The sequence below is a fragment of the Hemicordylus capensis genome, chromosome 2 (assembly GCF_027244095.1).
Source record: "Hemicordylus capensis ecotype Gifberg chromosome 2, rHemCap1.1.pri, whole genome shotgun sequence".
In the NCBI taxonomy this organism is placed as follows: Eukaryota; Metazoa; Chordata; class Lepidosauria; order Squamata; family Cordylidae; genus Hemicordylus; species Hemicordylus capensis.
Window position 1 is genome coordinate 422,858,204 of NC_069658.1, and position 14,471 is coordinate 422,872,674.

General features: G+C 44.1%; 1 protein-coding gene across 5 annotated transcripts in view; it reads right to left on the reverse strand.

Annotated features, from left to right (window-relative positions):
* DIP2B (disco interacting protein 2 homolog B) overlaps positions 1 to 14,471 on the reverse strand; it is a 241,709-nt gene that overhangs the window by 18,366 nt on the left and 208,872 nt on the right. For all 5 annotated transcript variants that reach the window (XM_053301091.1, XM_053301088.1, XM_053301087.1 and 2 more), the window contains 8 exons: positions 12,997 to 13,133; positions 11,234 to 11,314; positions 9,950 to 10,077; positions 5,672 to 5,786; positions 4,124 to 4,325; positions 3,100 to 3,209; positions 1,609 to 1,689; positions 260 to 383 (listed from right to left, as the gene is read on the reverse strand). In XM_053301091.1, the coding sequence (XP_053157066.1) occupies positions 260 to 383; positions 1,609 to 1,689; positions 3,100 to 3,209; positions 4,124 to 4,325; positions 5,672 to 5,786; positions 9,950 to 10,077; positions 11,234 to 11,314; positions 12,997 to 13,133 (978 nt within the window). The remainder of the gene's footprint in view (positions 1 to 259; positions 384 to 1,608; positions 1,690 to 3,099; positions 3,210 to 4,123; positions 4,326 to 5,671; positions 5,787 to 9,949; positions 10,078 to 11,233; positions 11,315 to 12,996; positions 13,134 to 14,471) is intronic.

Consider the following 14,471-nt stretch of genomic DNA (forward strand, 5'->3'; position numbering starts at 1 on the left):
CTTGGGTGAGAAAACAACAATTTTGCCTGAGTGAAAGTGCAGAAGTAGAGATATTCCCACCCACTCCCATCATCTCTTAAACATGACTTCCTGTTAAGTCTGCTATGCGATCTTCCTTGAATTAGGATACTTTCTGAACACCACAGTGCACTCTCCACAGTCCAGCGATGAAAAAAAGATACAATACACAGTTTAGAGAACCCTGGATAGATGAAATTCTGGGAAGTCACTCCGCCCAACAGCCCTGTGCATTTCTTACCAGGAGGATAGAGCAGCACCACATTATCACCAGCATTGAGGTGTCCCTTTTCAAACAGAATCGATGCGATTCGCTCAGCTCGCTTATGCAGCTGCAGGCAGGTGGCTGTACACACAGGAGCCCCCTTGTAGAAACAGACAGGATAATGTAAAGAATTATGCCGAGCACCAAGGGAGCACTTTGGAGACCTATCTAAGCAAATACTGGCTGCTCTCTAGTGCACCATTCATTCACTATGCCCGTGCACAAACAGCTGAACCCTATGCAGACTTACTCAGGTCAGTCCCAACCAGTTTAATGGGGCTTACGTCCAAGTAAATGTGTATAGGATTACAGCTTTCAATGGAAAATGTGACAGTCTTTGGAGAAAGATGCTTTTGTTAAAAGAACCACATGACTTGGCTGAGCACGATGTGATTGTGCCATTTCTCAATCCTGCCGCCTCCTCATTAAAAAAGAAATACAGTAATACCTACTTCTTATACCTGCTTGCTGTGAGCATAAATAAAAATGGGAAAGCCCCTGAGTATTTAAATGCTCTTAAAAATGCTTAACAACATCAATTCAATTTGGGCGCAGAAGTCTAGACACTAATCTTAGTTTGGAAAGTGGTAGCCTGTACTTTAATGTGATCACCCCATTACGCTAAAGTAGTGTTCTTTCCCCTGCTGTCTCCCAAAACCATGTGACTTCCTCTGCCATGCAGATATGGTAATGGTGAACACTACCGTTGAATTAAAAGAAAGGACTAGAAAACTCATGTTAAGAGAGTTTAACACTGACCACATATTCTCCTAAAGTGCCAAGACCATGGTTGTCTTTTAAGATCCTGCTGATCATTAAGCTGCTAGAGGACTTGTATTTGTGAATTGATATTCTTGAATGCATAACACACATCTTCAAAAGCAGCTCAAGCTTCATGCACTCAGAGAAGATATTGTGCTAGTTTGGCCCCTGGTCTGGTCCACTAAAACTGCTTATATTTTCCTATTCCTCCAGCTACTACATCACATAAGTCCATTACTAGCCAAATCTTCCTTATCATAAATGTAAACAGATGCATAACCTCATCCGATATGACTTTAGATTGTACCTCTGTTCAATTTCGTTTTCTCTCTCTTTGCATTTTCTATGATGTTGAAATAGCCTTCCATTACACCAGGCTAATCTTGTGAGCCAAAGTGCTACATTCATCTTAATTACCATGGCACACAACTCTTAAGCTTGGATACCCCCCAATGTGAAAGAAACTAGCACCAATTGTGTCTGTATTCTACCTGGAGCAAGCACAAACTACCCTGTAACTTTTGGCAAACGATGCACTAGAAAGTTATCTGCCCCGTCTGTACCTTGGCATTGAGTAGGAGGAAGAGCATGTGCTCAGGCGTTGCTTGTGCTCTCCACTGGAGTACCTCAGACAGGAACTGATGCTGAAAACAGAATGAACATTTAAATTGTACTAGCCGACCCTGCACAGAGCATCTGTGTACTCTTTGGGGCCGGCGGTTACCTCCCTCCCCCACTCTTCTGCCCCAGTCTCCGCTTCCAGGCCCAGCCGCCTCTCCTCCCCACCGCCATTTCTGTCCCCTCCCTTTCTTTCTCCCCTCCTGGGCCTTCCCTCCGTATCCAGGCTGGGCCCGCCGCCACCTCTGGTCTCCGCGGCCAGGCCCGCTGCCGCCGCAGCAACCAATCCTCCTAGGTGCGCCTCAGCCAATCAGGTGCACCCGCCACCCAGCCAATCAGCTGGGCGCTAGGACACACATTCCAAGGCACACCCAGGAGAATTATATATATACTAGTGGGCCCAGGCACAGAGCATCTGTGCCTCTAGCTGGCCCGCCGCCGTGGCCTGGCCCGCTGCCTTGCCTCCGCGGCCGGGCCCGCCACCGCCGCCTGGCCCGCCGCCTTGCCTCTGCTGGCAGGCCCGCCGCCGCTTGGCCCACCGCGGCCGGGCCCGCCGCCTTGCCTCCGCAGCCGCCCAGCCAGGCAATTCTCCTGGGTGCGCCAGGACCAATCAGGCGCCCCCGCAGCCCAGCCAATCAACTGGGCTGCCGGGATGCATTTTTCCTGGGCACACTCAGGAGAAATATATATATAGATATATAGATGGGCAACCTAGGACTTACAGAACCATAAAGCTTTTATTAAAAAAAACATTGCTTTTGGAGGCATGGCACTCATGAGATGGGTGTTGGGGGAAGGCAGAGCAAGGGAGCTGAAAGTGGGCAGTGTGAAATCCCTGATGGGCTGCATGAGTAACTCACTGAGGTTCACATTTATATATCATCTGCCTGTCAAGTGCCTCAGTGGAAATAGAGAGGCAGTGGGGAGTCTGAACTCAGCAGGTTAGAAGGAAACTGCAAGGTATGCACAGAAGCTGGGACAAGCTGTCCAGTGAAGCAAAAAGGCAAACAAAAAGAGTGAGGGATCAGGAGTAGGACTCAGCACAAGTGCAAAGGCTACACTTTCCTAGGGCCACCTATGAGCCTAACACCATTCTCAAAGGGATGTAAATCTTACTCTCTCGTCCCAGTGAGAGTAAATGCCTAGCTGGGCGATACAATTAAGTTAGGAGCCACTTACTCAGGTGAAGTAGCACATGCCCAGGGTAAGCAGCAGAAATTTAAGGGCCACAAATAAAGCATGCATAGGCAAAACATCACTATGCTGCTGTTTTCAGCCCAAGACTCTGCTTTGGAAATAAAACATAAATAGCATCATGCCATTGTTGCCCTAGGGCCAGGAGAATCATGCCCATAGGCCTAGAATTCTGGTGCAGATACAGGGAGATGATTTTTAACATGCATTTGCAAGAGTGCAGATATGCCACAGGCACTCACCTTTCTCACCAAGTCATTCTCTTCTATCTGTCCAAGGTCCCTCCCAGAAGCCTGTGCAATGCGCTTCCCTGCAACCAGATTTCCCACCATCACAGAGGCAGGGCCGACACCTGTTGGTAGATACCAGCTCTTGTTAAAGAAGAACAAACAGCATTACTGACTACAAATAATTGCTTGTGGAAAGGGAACAGAACTGAGAACCACACTTATTAGGAGGAAAAGAAGATTCCAGTAGCAAGGCAGGGGACCAAGTCTTACACAGCAAACAATGAGGGGCAGAGGAGGGAGGGATGATCACTGTTAAGAAACTTGCAGAGGGAACAAGGTGAAGGGTTAGGGGGCAGATGGGAAGAGTCCATTCTGTGAGGATTAGGGGTGTGGAGTGCACGGACCAGTTGGCACAGATCAGTCCGAATTCGGACCAAACCATGGGTACCTAAACCGGTTCTGCACATTCCTAAGGAGGGATGCAGATCCTCCAACTACAAGGATTGAGTGGTTGAAGAACCTTTGGAAAGATTTTTCTGAGCAGGGTCTGGGAGAGCCAATGTGCACAATAAGACTCGTCAAGGGTCAGAACACGGGGCAGGGTAGAGGTAGAAAGCTGGCCATTAACAGTTTGGAAGGGGTGGGAAGTAACAGGCAACACTATGCAGATGGCACTGTGTCCTCAGCAAAGGGTGGAAGACCTCTGCTGATTTAGAAAACAGAGAGCCAAATGTAGAAGTGCTTCTTGATAGATAAAGGTTAGTGAACAGCAGTGGCAAAATACTGAGCTGGTTTTAAATGCTTTACACAAATGAAATTATTTTCATTTTAGATCAGATTCATTTTATCCATTTCTTGTCCTGGTTCTTTGCCATTTCCACTTTTCACATTAAATAAAATTCCATCAAAAGATGTCTGAGAAGAAACTGTGAGGCCTTGTCTGATGAACAATTTCACCAGTTTCACGAACAAGCTTTTAATCCATTTGGTGGGATATTTTTCATTTTTAGTGCAACAAGGTGTGTCACCCAATTACCTGGTTGTTTTTGCCTGGGTTTTGGCAAATTGGTTACACATGTGTGTGGGCACATGAGAATGTTGCACGGGTGCAGTGACCCCTCTAGGAAGTGCTGTTTGGTCTGAGATATATGGATCCCTCCCAGAGGAGTTTTTGGCAAAGTATTGGCTGGAACGAGAGCGAGGCAATATACTCCCACTTGATGAATGCTGTCAATTGCCTATAAAGGAAAAGGAAGATTACAGAAGTATCTATTAGCAGCTAGTCATATTTCACATCCTAGACAGTTCTAAGAGAGAAATAGGCAAATCATGTAAACACCAAAAACCATGTTCTAAGTACATCACAAGCTGGTTGCTGATTGTGAACCTGGCAGATAATATATTGGACTAACAACTGGCAGGCAGCAGGAAAAGATTCAATTATGTGGAATTCACACAGAAAATATCACCTCATTCCAATTTACAAAGGGAAGTTGCAATTTTGTGGGAGAAAAAAATACAGTGTTGGCCAGAAAGTGTTTATGCCCACATTGCTTCTTCTCGTTTGCAGACTGGTGCAAACAGTTTTGTGTGGCCTGTGATTTCCAGGGTGCACTGGAAGCAATTCCTCTCTTCCAATAAAAGGTCACAATGCCATGTTCTAACATCCTTGTTCTGCAACTGCTACCTTTAAATGTGAAAAAATTTAATTGGCCTGGGGGAGAAACTTGATATGCAGATGTACATAACATCATTGAGAAAACAAAACAAATCTGAGTTTCTGTTGTACTGCTCATTTTGGTATCCCCCACATCACTGTTAAAATTTTCACTGTTAAAATTTTTCAAGTGACAACATGAGCTTTCTCCTGATTTTTTTTCTTTTTTTAAAGCTGGATTCTCACAATGCAGTGATGGCCAGCCAGAGCTCTGTGGACTGAATTTGGCCCCTGGAAGCACTACTAAGTTTAATATTGTCGGGTAAAATGTTTGCCAAACTGTTTTACTATTGAAGGGAAATGTTTTAAAAGTTGTCAAAAATATATTTCATGTTTCTGTGTTACATCTGTTTCTGATTTTGTGTGTCATACATGTAATATGTAAACACATATAATTGTATATAACACTGTAACTGAGAATAGATGAAGTGTTAAGTGGTGTGAACTTCATTATAGAGCCTGACCATCCATGGGGTAAGTTTCTGCAGCAAAATATACTTCTGGCCTCATGGTCTGGATCAAGGATTCTCATTGTTGGGTCCCCAGATGTTACTGGACTTCAGCTCCCATAATCGCCAGACCCAGTGGTCTTTGGTTAGGGATTATGGGAGGTGAAGTCCAGTAACATCTGGGGACCCAACATTGAGAATCCCTGATCTGGATGATAGAGTGGCTCCTGATAATACAGATGCTGACCATCCCTGCTAATAGCATCCCACTTTGGGAGATGCATGTGGCCTACCACTGACTTAGACACCCCATCAAATTGTGTTTGATTATATATGGACCAGCTATGAATGCTTCTATTTCTAAAAGACTGCTAACTCATCAAGAGATGGGAACCAAGCAAGCATAACTTGCACAGACCTGCAGCACACGACTCATCCATTGGAAACTGTCCTCTTCAGAAGCATCTGGTCGCTGCTCAGCCACCACCACAATTCTCTCATCGTAGAACACAGTCACAGAGAACACTGCAATCCTAAACAAGAAAAGTGATACTGTAATGTGCACATCCCATCTGGCTGCAACCATGACCATAACCTGAAATAGCCAGCAACGTTCAATGCTGGAATAAAGCAGGAAAGCAGCATTTATACAAACTGAGAAGGTTCAGAGCCTGATCATGAAGAACTTTTTCAGGCAGCAACTAATGCCATTCTTCAGAGAGTCTTTTTTGCACAACTTCCACTGCTTTCCTCCCTATTCTCTCCTTCCGCTCACACAAAGGTACCCGAATTCTGGAATTACCGCAACAAGAAATAGTGTGATCCAGCACATCATAATCTATCGGAATAGTTACATAAGAACAGCCCTGCTGGATCAGGCCCAAGGTCCATCTAGTCCAGCACCCTGTTTCGCACAGTGGCCCACCAGATGATGCTGGAAGCCACAGACAGGAGTTGAGGGCATGCCCTCTCTCCTGCCATTACTCCCCTGAAACTGGTACTCAGAAGCATCCTGCCTTTGAGGCTGAAGGTGGCCCACAGCCCTCCGACTAGTAGCCATTGATAGACCTCTCCTCCATGAAGTCATCCAAACCCCTCTTAAAGCCATCCAGGTTGTTGGCTGTCACCACATCCTGTGGCAGAGAGTTCCACAAGTGGATCACGCATTGTGTGAAAAAGTACTTCCGTTTGTTGGTCCTAGATTTCCTGGCAATCAATTTCATGGAGTGACCCCTGGTTCTAGTGTTGTGTGAGAGGGAAAAGAATTTCTCTCTCTCCACTTTCTCCACACCATGCATGATTTTATAGACCTCTATCATGTCTCCCCACAGTCGTCTCTTTTCTAAACTAAAAAGCCCCAGGTGTTGTAGTCTTGCCTCATAAGAAAGGTGCTCTAGGCCCCTGATCATCTTGGTTGCCCTCTTCTGTACCTTCTCCAGTTCAACAATGTCCTTTTTAAGATGTGGTGACCAGAATTGTACACAGTACTCCAAGTGTGGTCGCACCATAGTTTTGTATAAGGGCATTATAATGTTAGCCGTTTTATTTTCAATCCCCTTTCTAATGATCTCTAGCATGGAATTGGCCTTTTTCACAGCTGATGCACATTGAGTCAACACTTTGAAAGAGCTGTCCACCACGACCCCAAGATCCCTCTCCTGGTCCGTCACCGACAGCTCAGATCCCATCAGTTGCCAAAGCATGTGGGGGAAGGTGGCAATAATTAAACAACATTCAGGGAGATTTCAGATACCATAATTGGGGAAGAGGCTATGGACCAGGGTGGGCAAAGTTTAGGCTTACGGGATCTACATTTTTTTTTTAAACCAGAACCCCAAGATCCACCAACAAGAGCCAGATGCAAAGAAGTGGCTTGGAGGTGGTGGTCATGCACTTAGACTGAAGAAACAGAGTGCTTCAGAGCTCATGTTCAGCCCAGAACCTGTTTTCAGTACCTGAATTGAACTTACAATCCTTTCACACAAAAACCCATTCCTGTTTTTTCTCAAGCTTTCTTCATTTCAGCAGCCTAACTGGGGGCCAAGGGGGAGGGGAAAGTATTTTTTCTGTTGCCACTGTTGAAAAATTGTCCAGACATTTACCAGTAGAATCTGATCTACTTTCTCTTGCTCCTGTTACAGACCACCACTAAGCTTCCTCAGAATGAACTGGGAATACACCCCAGCTAATCAGGAAAAGAGGCACTTTTCAAAATGGTGGCTCTCTTATATTTAATAGGGGGAGAGCAACTGTCCCTATTCAAACCAGCACATCATATTTCCAGTGGCTGTTGATGCCTTCCTTGTGTTTCTTTTTAGACTGTGGGCTCTACCAGATGGTGATATATTCCAGTTTTAGCACAAATTGATAAATAAAACAAGAAAATCACATGACATGCAAGTATGTTGCATTATATTCTTAGTGCCATTTACTGGTAATCTGTGAATCTGCCTTTTCATACTTATTTCATTTTAACTTTAAAAAACAACAACTCCAGTTTATTCATGGATTGCCACCAAAATTATTATGTGATACCCATGTACATCATATAGAGTTCTCATTTTATTTATCATCCTGATTTGCACTGAAGTTGGAATCTAACACTGGAAGAACTCAGAGTCCCTTTGGGAAAGAAATCCATCTTCTCATTCCTTTTGCTACATAACCTGCTTTGGTAACTTATTATTATTGAAAAGTGGAGGAAGAGAAAGAAGAAATACCATTGTGGCTGTCCAGAGATCTTAAAAGAAGAACAGGACAAAGGGCTTGAGGAGACAGCAGCAAAAGTAGAATAAAATACTCAGGCTAGAGGTTTCAAACTCAACTGGGTGGTGGGCAGGATTTTATCTGGATGTACCTCCAGGGGGCTGCATGTCGCCTCACACTGCCTTCTGTTGCCTTGTGCCTACCTTGTACCACCTTCAGTCCTCCTCCTCCTCTCTCACTCTTTTCCTTTCTTCATCCCTCCCTTGCTCTGCCACTTAAGTTATCTGTATGCACTGCTTTTACAGCTGAATATACGCAAGGAAAATTAAAAATTGGTAGCTTTTTGAAGAGATTCTGAATATCATACTTTGTGATGACCTATAGATACCAAATTTTGCATATACACAACCCTGCCACTGACATTAGCTAAATGCACTACCTTTTACACCAGAATGTGCTCAGGGATTTTTTAAATTTTATTTTTAGAAGAAATTCTGAACATAATCATAATATTTTAACTGTTATTGTTCTCAACAGATTTTTAACACGTAATACTCAGATCAATAATTTCAAAACATGCCCCAAGAAAAGCAGAGCCGCTCTTCCCTCACCTTCCATTTATGTCTCCCTCCTCTTTCTCTCATGCCCTTCCTCCTGCTCCTCCCTTCTTTTCCCAGAGAAAAACCATCTTCTGACTTGCCTTCTTTCCTTCTCCTCCTTCTCCCTCTTTATTTTTCTCCTCTTCAGTGCTTCGTGTGCTGAAAAGTCCACCATGGAGGAGGAGGAGGGGAGGAGAATGGTGACAGAGGAAGGAAACAACTCACACTTGCCCTCTGGAGAGCAAGAGAGGGCCAGTGATGGTGGAGAGGGAAAAGGAAACTAGCCGGCCAGCTCACATCACAGATGTGCCACGTCTTCAGCATGTGGCAGCTTGTCCCAGGACTGCTGCCTTCACGTGGGCCAGTCAGGTGAGCTCGGCAGGCCAGAACCAGCCTACAGGCCGGCAGTTTGACTCCCTGGACTTAGGCAATGCAATAAAGCAGAGCTTAAATGACAGATGGGTTTGAAAGAGGAAGCTGCTTCATACACACACTGTACAACTAAGTGTACACGAGTCAAACAGATGTATAGCCACACAAGTACCATGCAGATACAGTCTTCAGAGAGCCAGGATATGCTGTCACTCCCTGCTGAATGCACACACCCATTGACATGTGGAAAATTACTGAAAATAGTCCCACTGAAATTAAAAGGACAATTTCAGTGAGACTACTTTGTGCAATTTTCCTCATGTCAGCCACTGTGACAAACTTGGTTTTGTTTCCATGTATTTTGCTCAGTGGAGTAGGAAAGTGAACTGGCTTAGCGGAAATGGGTGATCCAGACACAGGCAGCTTCATAGGAGGAGGCAAAAAAAATGATCAGAGTAGGGAAAGAAAGGGTACCAATAACAAACATCTCAAGGATTTCCACCACATTTTCTGCTAATATCCTCTCTCCTTACAAAAGAAAAACCATACTCCATGAAAAGAGAAAAGCAAACTTCACAGTAAGAAGGTTCTGTATTTGCCTAGTTCTCTAAACTGACACAACTCAATAAAAAAATCTGGGATTTCAGCTAGGAAAATGGTGCATTTTAAAGCAGGAATATTTTGATACAGAGTTTATAAGGACATGTTCATCTGCCACAGACTTTGTAACATATGCAACTTCCAAGGTTATCAGTAAGCAGCTATCTCTGTCACTCCCTTAAATCACCCAGCTTCTGCTGCTGTTGAAAGAGCACCCTAAGACTGACTTGTATACAGTCAAAAAAGAAGAAGCTTCTTGCTGTTCTTCTGTTATTTTTGAGTAACGTTCAGGACATGGAGAAACATATTTTTTAAAAAACCCTCTACTTACAATAACTTAGCAGCCATGATAATAAAAAAGCACTAGTCAGCAAGATAATGCAAACAATTCATTGGCCTTTGTGAAGACATGCACTAACCTTCCTCTGTAAACTGTTTTTATAGATTCAACTGCCAGTCCAGTGGCCACGATGTCATCAGCATTATGTCTGCGTCCACTAACAATCAGCATCCCATCTATTTTCCCAACAACAAACACCAGGCTTCCCTGTAAGTCAAAGAATATTAGCAAACAAGATCATTTTCCCCACTATACAAACATCAATTGCTTTCCCTTTGCTTTGTAAACACCTTTCTTTCTTTGTTTAAGCTACCATGCCAACCAGGCTGCGTAATGTGCATTCTACATTGAATGTATTGATTTTCAGAGGCCAGAATGTGTCCATTTAAACTGGACCTTTCACATAGTACAGGTCTCACAGAAGCTGGAATGCAAGTAAAGTCATGTTTTAAAACTAGCCCGATTTTCTCCTCAACTTGCTATGCTAGTTAGTGGATTCAAAACATTTGTCAAGTATGAAAACAATTCTTCCTTTTCATAATGAATATGGCAAGATCGGGACAAAAGATTCTAAATTATTTTAAAAAGACGTGTGGACCTATTCACCTATTCAGAGGGGAAAGAACTGTAGCATCTAAGCCAGTGTTTCTCCAACTGGGCACACTAGTGTGTCATAAGAGTGAAGATTAAGCTAACATATTGGATGCATCCACCCTCCTCCATGCCCACTGGAGCAAGGAAATGGCAAGCCACACTCCTTCCACATCCTCCCTCTGCTGATATACGGGTAATGACATCATCCCAAGGGAAGGAGTATGGCTGCACTGGAATTCCCAGGAACAGTTTACATGGGGGAATTCCAGAAGCATCACCACATCTCTTACATGGGGAAATTCCAGAAATATCACCATTGTCCAGAAAGCATGCTCCCATCCCTGACTGAATGGGCAAAGAATAGGTAATTATTGTCTGGGATATCCTACATTTGCAAGGAGGATATCTGACCATTATTCTGGAAAGTGATTTTTACATATTTTAAAATATTTAAATATATGGTTTTTGTCTCTTAAAGCTTAAAAGTGATGTGTGTTCCAGTTTTCAATTGAAGGGTGTGTTTGTGGGGGGGGGGCGGCGGTCTGAACACCAGGTTCTCAAGTCTTGGATACACTGATCCACAAAATTTAGCTATGGGACTACTTCATGTCTCTTACACCTATGGTAACGGATTTTCAAATAGTATTTATGGAAGAAAATACTGCATCACAGAAGAATGTTGAAGGGTTTTTAAGAAGGGGGTGGGTTGTAAAAGGTTTTTGTATCCAACCCCAGTGACATAACATGCAATGAAAGCAGCTTAACATACTGGTCCGACAAAACCCAGCAAGCCAGAGCGCACAAATGGCACATCGCCCACAGGAGAGCCAGCTGAATTCACCGGGATAACCTGGAAGAAGACAAGAAGGGCTATTGGTGGAAGGAGGGGCAATGCATTTCTTTAGTGATAAGTGCAGCATTTCCTGCAGCATATATGCAAGCAGCCCTGGGAAAACCCATCCCTTCTCTGGAACATATCTTGCTTACATAACTCCAGTCCTGACATTAACTGGAATTGAGTGCAAGCCCAGAAAAAATAAAAATAAAACAGTGACTCTTCCTGACAGACACAAGGCAGTTCTAAAAGCAAACTTATTGAGACTGGAAACCAGGGCATGATCTGCTGCTCTGATTCTCAAAGGAAGCTACTTACTGCTCTGCAGTGCAGAATTCACTGTTATTAGGGCAGACACTGTTCCAACCCCTCCTCCCCTTAGTTACCTGTATTCAGAGCACAACAATAAACTTGCAACTGCAAGATTTAGGTTTTCAAAGGAAGATGGAATTCCCCCCTAGCAAATATCGAATTGGCAGGATGGAATGGAGGGAGAGAAGGCCAGCAAGCCAACTGAGTAGGCAGCAGGGCATACTGTCCGCAGGACAGACAAGATGCTTCTCTATGTACAAAACAAGAGAGAAAGCATACAGGCACATGCCATGCACAAAACGCTGGCTGCCATGAACACTAGGAACATGCTACTGCTGAAAAGTAATAACTGAGGTTCTCAGGATGCCAAAGTATACAATAAGAATGGGTCATTTTCTTTTGGAAACAGGAGGAGTGTTTGCAGACCTTCTTGCTCTTTCTAGTCATTTTTCAAGGAGGACTGGATAAAATTATTATAGTCTGGCTGCTGAGGATCACAGCTGAGCCATGAGGTCAGAGGCGGCTTTGTGAAGGGGCCGGGGTCAGCGTGTAGGGAGTGGACAGACAGGCCGATAGATGGAGTCTTACCTAGACTCCATCTATCGGCCTGTCTGTCCACTCCCTGCACGCTGACCCTGCCCCCTTCACAAATCTACAATAGGAGGATAATATTACTGGCTAACTGGCTAACTGTATAGGGCTATTGGAAAGATTACTGAGACTATGGGTATGAAGTGCTTTGAAAACTTTATAGAGCAATATACCTGTTAACTCATTATCAATCAAAACACTAACAGGACAAGATTTCCTTAAGGGATGTGCACGGAAGCGCGGTGGGGAGGCTCGAAGGCAGTGGGGGTGTCTAGCTTTAAGAGCAGCTGAGGGTGCACTTATCCCTCCCGTCGCTTTCCGCCCGCCGGCGTCAGTTTTCTAAAAAGGCCATTGGGGCAGCAGCATACCTCCCTGCCACCCTGTTGCCCCCATTTTTGGGATATGAACGGAAGTCTCCAGCGTGCCTGCACAGGCGTGTCGGAAACTTCCAGTCATATCCTGAAAATAGGGGCAACAGGGCAGCAGGGAGGTATGCTGCTGCCCCGATAGGCTTTTAAAAAAACTGACACCAGCGAGGGGAAAGCGATGGGGGGGATATGTGCACCCTCAGCCGCTCTTAAAGCTAGACACCCTCTGCCATCAAACCGGATCGGAGGCCCACAGAGGGCCTCTGAACTGGTTCCGTGCACATCCCTAGTTTCCTTTCCTTCCCCTTCAGCATCACAAAAAAAAAAATAAAAAAAATGAAAAGCCCAAACATGACCCCTCTTTGTTTACTGGATCAAACAAGGCATGGTCCATTTGAAATGGGAACAGAATTCACAGATACATACCTCAAATGTGTTTTTAGTTACTCCACTCAGCCCATAATACATCATCCCTCCTGTTCTGGAGCTAACACAGATTTCACCAATCTCATCTGTCTTGCACAGCTGCGGAGAGCCATCCGGCTTTACTATGCACATCATTCCTAGAACAAGTCACAGGGCATTATGGAACTTCCCAACTTTTTGTTCTTGTTAAAAATAGAGAATACATTTAGAAGATAGGAACTGAAATAAGAACATTTGAATGCACTCTGAAGGCTACAGCACACATTATGATGCATGCCTTGGCTGTCACATTCAGAAACAACTGCTGTGTTTACATCATAGTGCTAGTAGTTACATTCCTATTCTCTGTTTCAGGTATTCAGGTTAAACACCAGCATGGGCATTTAAAAGAATATATTGATTTTTTTTAACACTTTCAAAACTTTTTCTTCCAGAAAGAAAACAAAGAGACAAGTCATTAGAAGCAAGAATAATGCAGGGGTTCAGATGCATCTGACATTCACTATGAGGCTTCACAAAAACTTCTCCCAAGTACAACTCATTTCCTCAAAATAAAGGTTGGGTTCACTAAAGAAAATGTAAGCCTTAAACAGCAAAAGAATTGGGGGAAGCACAATACTGCATTTTCCTTTTGGCATGGGGTGCCCAACCTTGTTGAACCACCAAAAGATGAAAAGAACATTCCTAGCACCCAGAGGATATGATGTACAGCAGCAAGGTATATAAATATTTGCCATTTTATTGTTAACAATAACATAAAACAAATTAAAACATAACAAAAATCTTAAAACAATTTAGACAATCTAAAAGTCAAACAGAGATTAAAACTTAATTTTAAAAGCTGAAAACGTTTGGGTGAAGAGGTGAGTTTTCAAGTGCTCTTTAAAAATTGTCAGAGATGGGGAGGATAGTATTTCAGTAGGGAGCGCATTCTACAGTGTCTGGGCAGCAACAGAGAAGGCCCGTCCCCGTGTGGTCACCAGCTGAGCTGGCGGCAAGTGGAGACAGACCTCTCCAGATGACCTCAATGGTTAGTAGGGCTCATAATGAAGAAGACGTTCTCTTAAATACCCAAACGTTTGGGTATAGGTGAAAACCTATTGGGTATAGTTGAAAACCTATTGGCAGCCAGTGTAGTTCTATCAGCAAAAGAGTGATGTGGTCTCTCCGAGATGACCCAGAGACCAACCTGGCTGCTGCATTCTGTACCAACTGGAGTTTCCAGACTACATACAAAGGCAGCCCCACACAGAGCTCACTGCAGAAGTCAAGTCTGGAGGCTACCAGCATATGTACCACTGTTTTGAGGTAGTTCATCTCAAGAAATGGGTGCAGCTGGTGTATCAGCTGAAGCTGATAGAAAGCCCCTCTGGCAACTGACTCAGCCTGCGATACCAGGGAGAGGTGTGAATCCAGAAGCACTCCCAGACTGTGTGCCTGTTCCTTTTAGGGAAGTGTGACACCATCTAGAACAG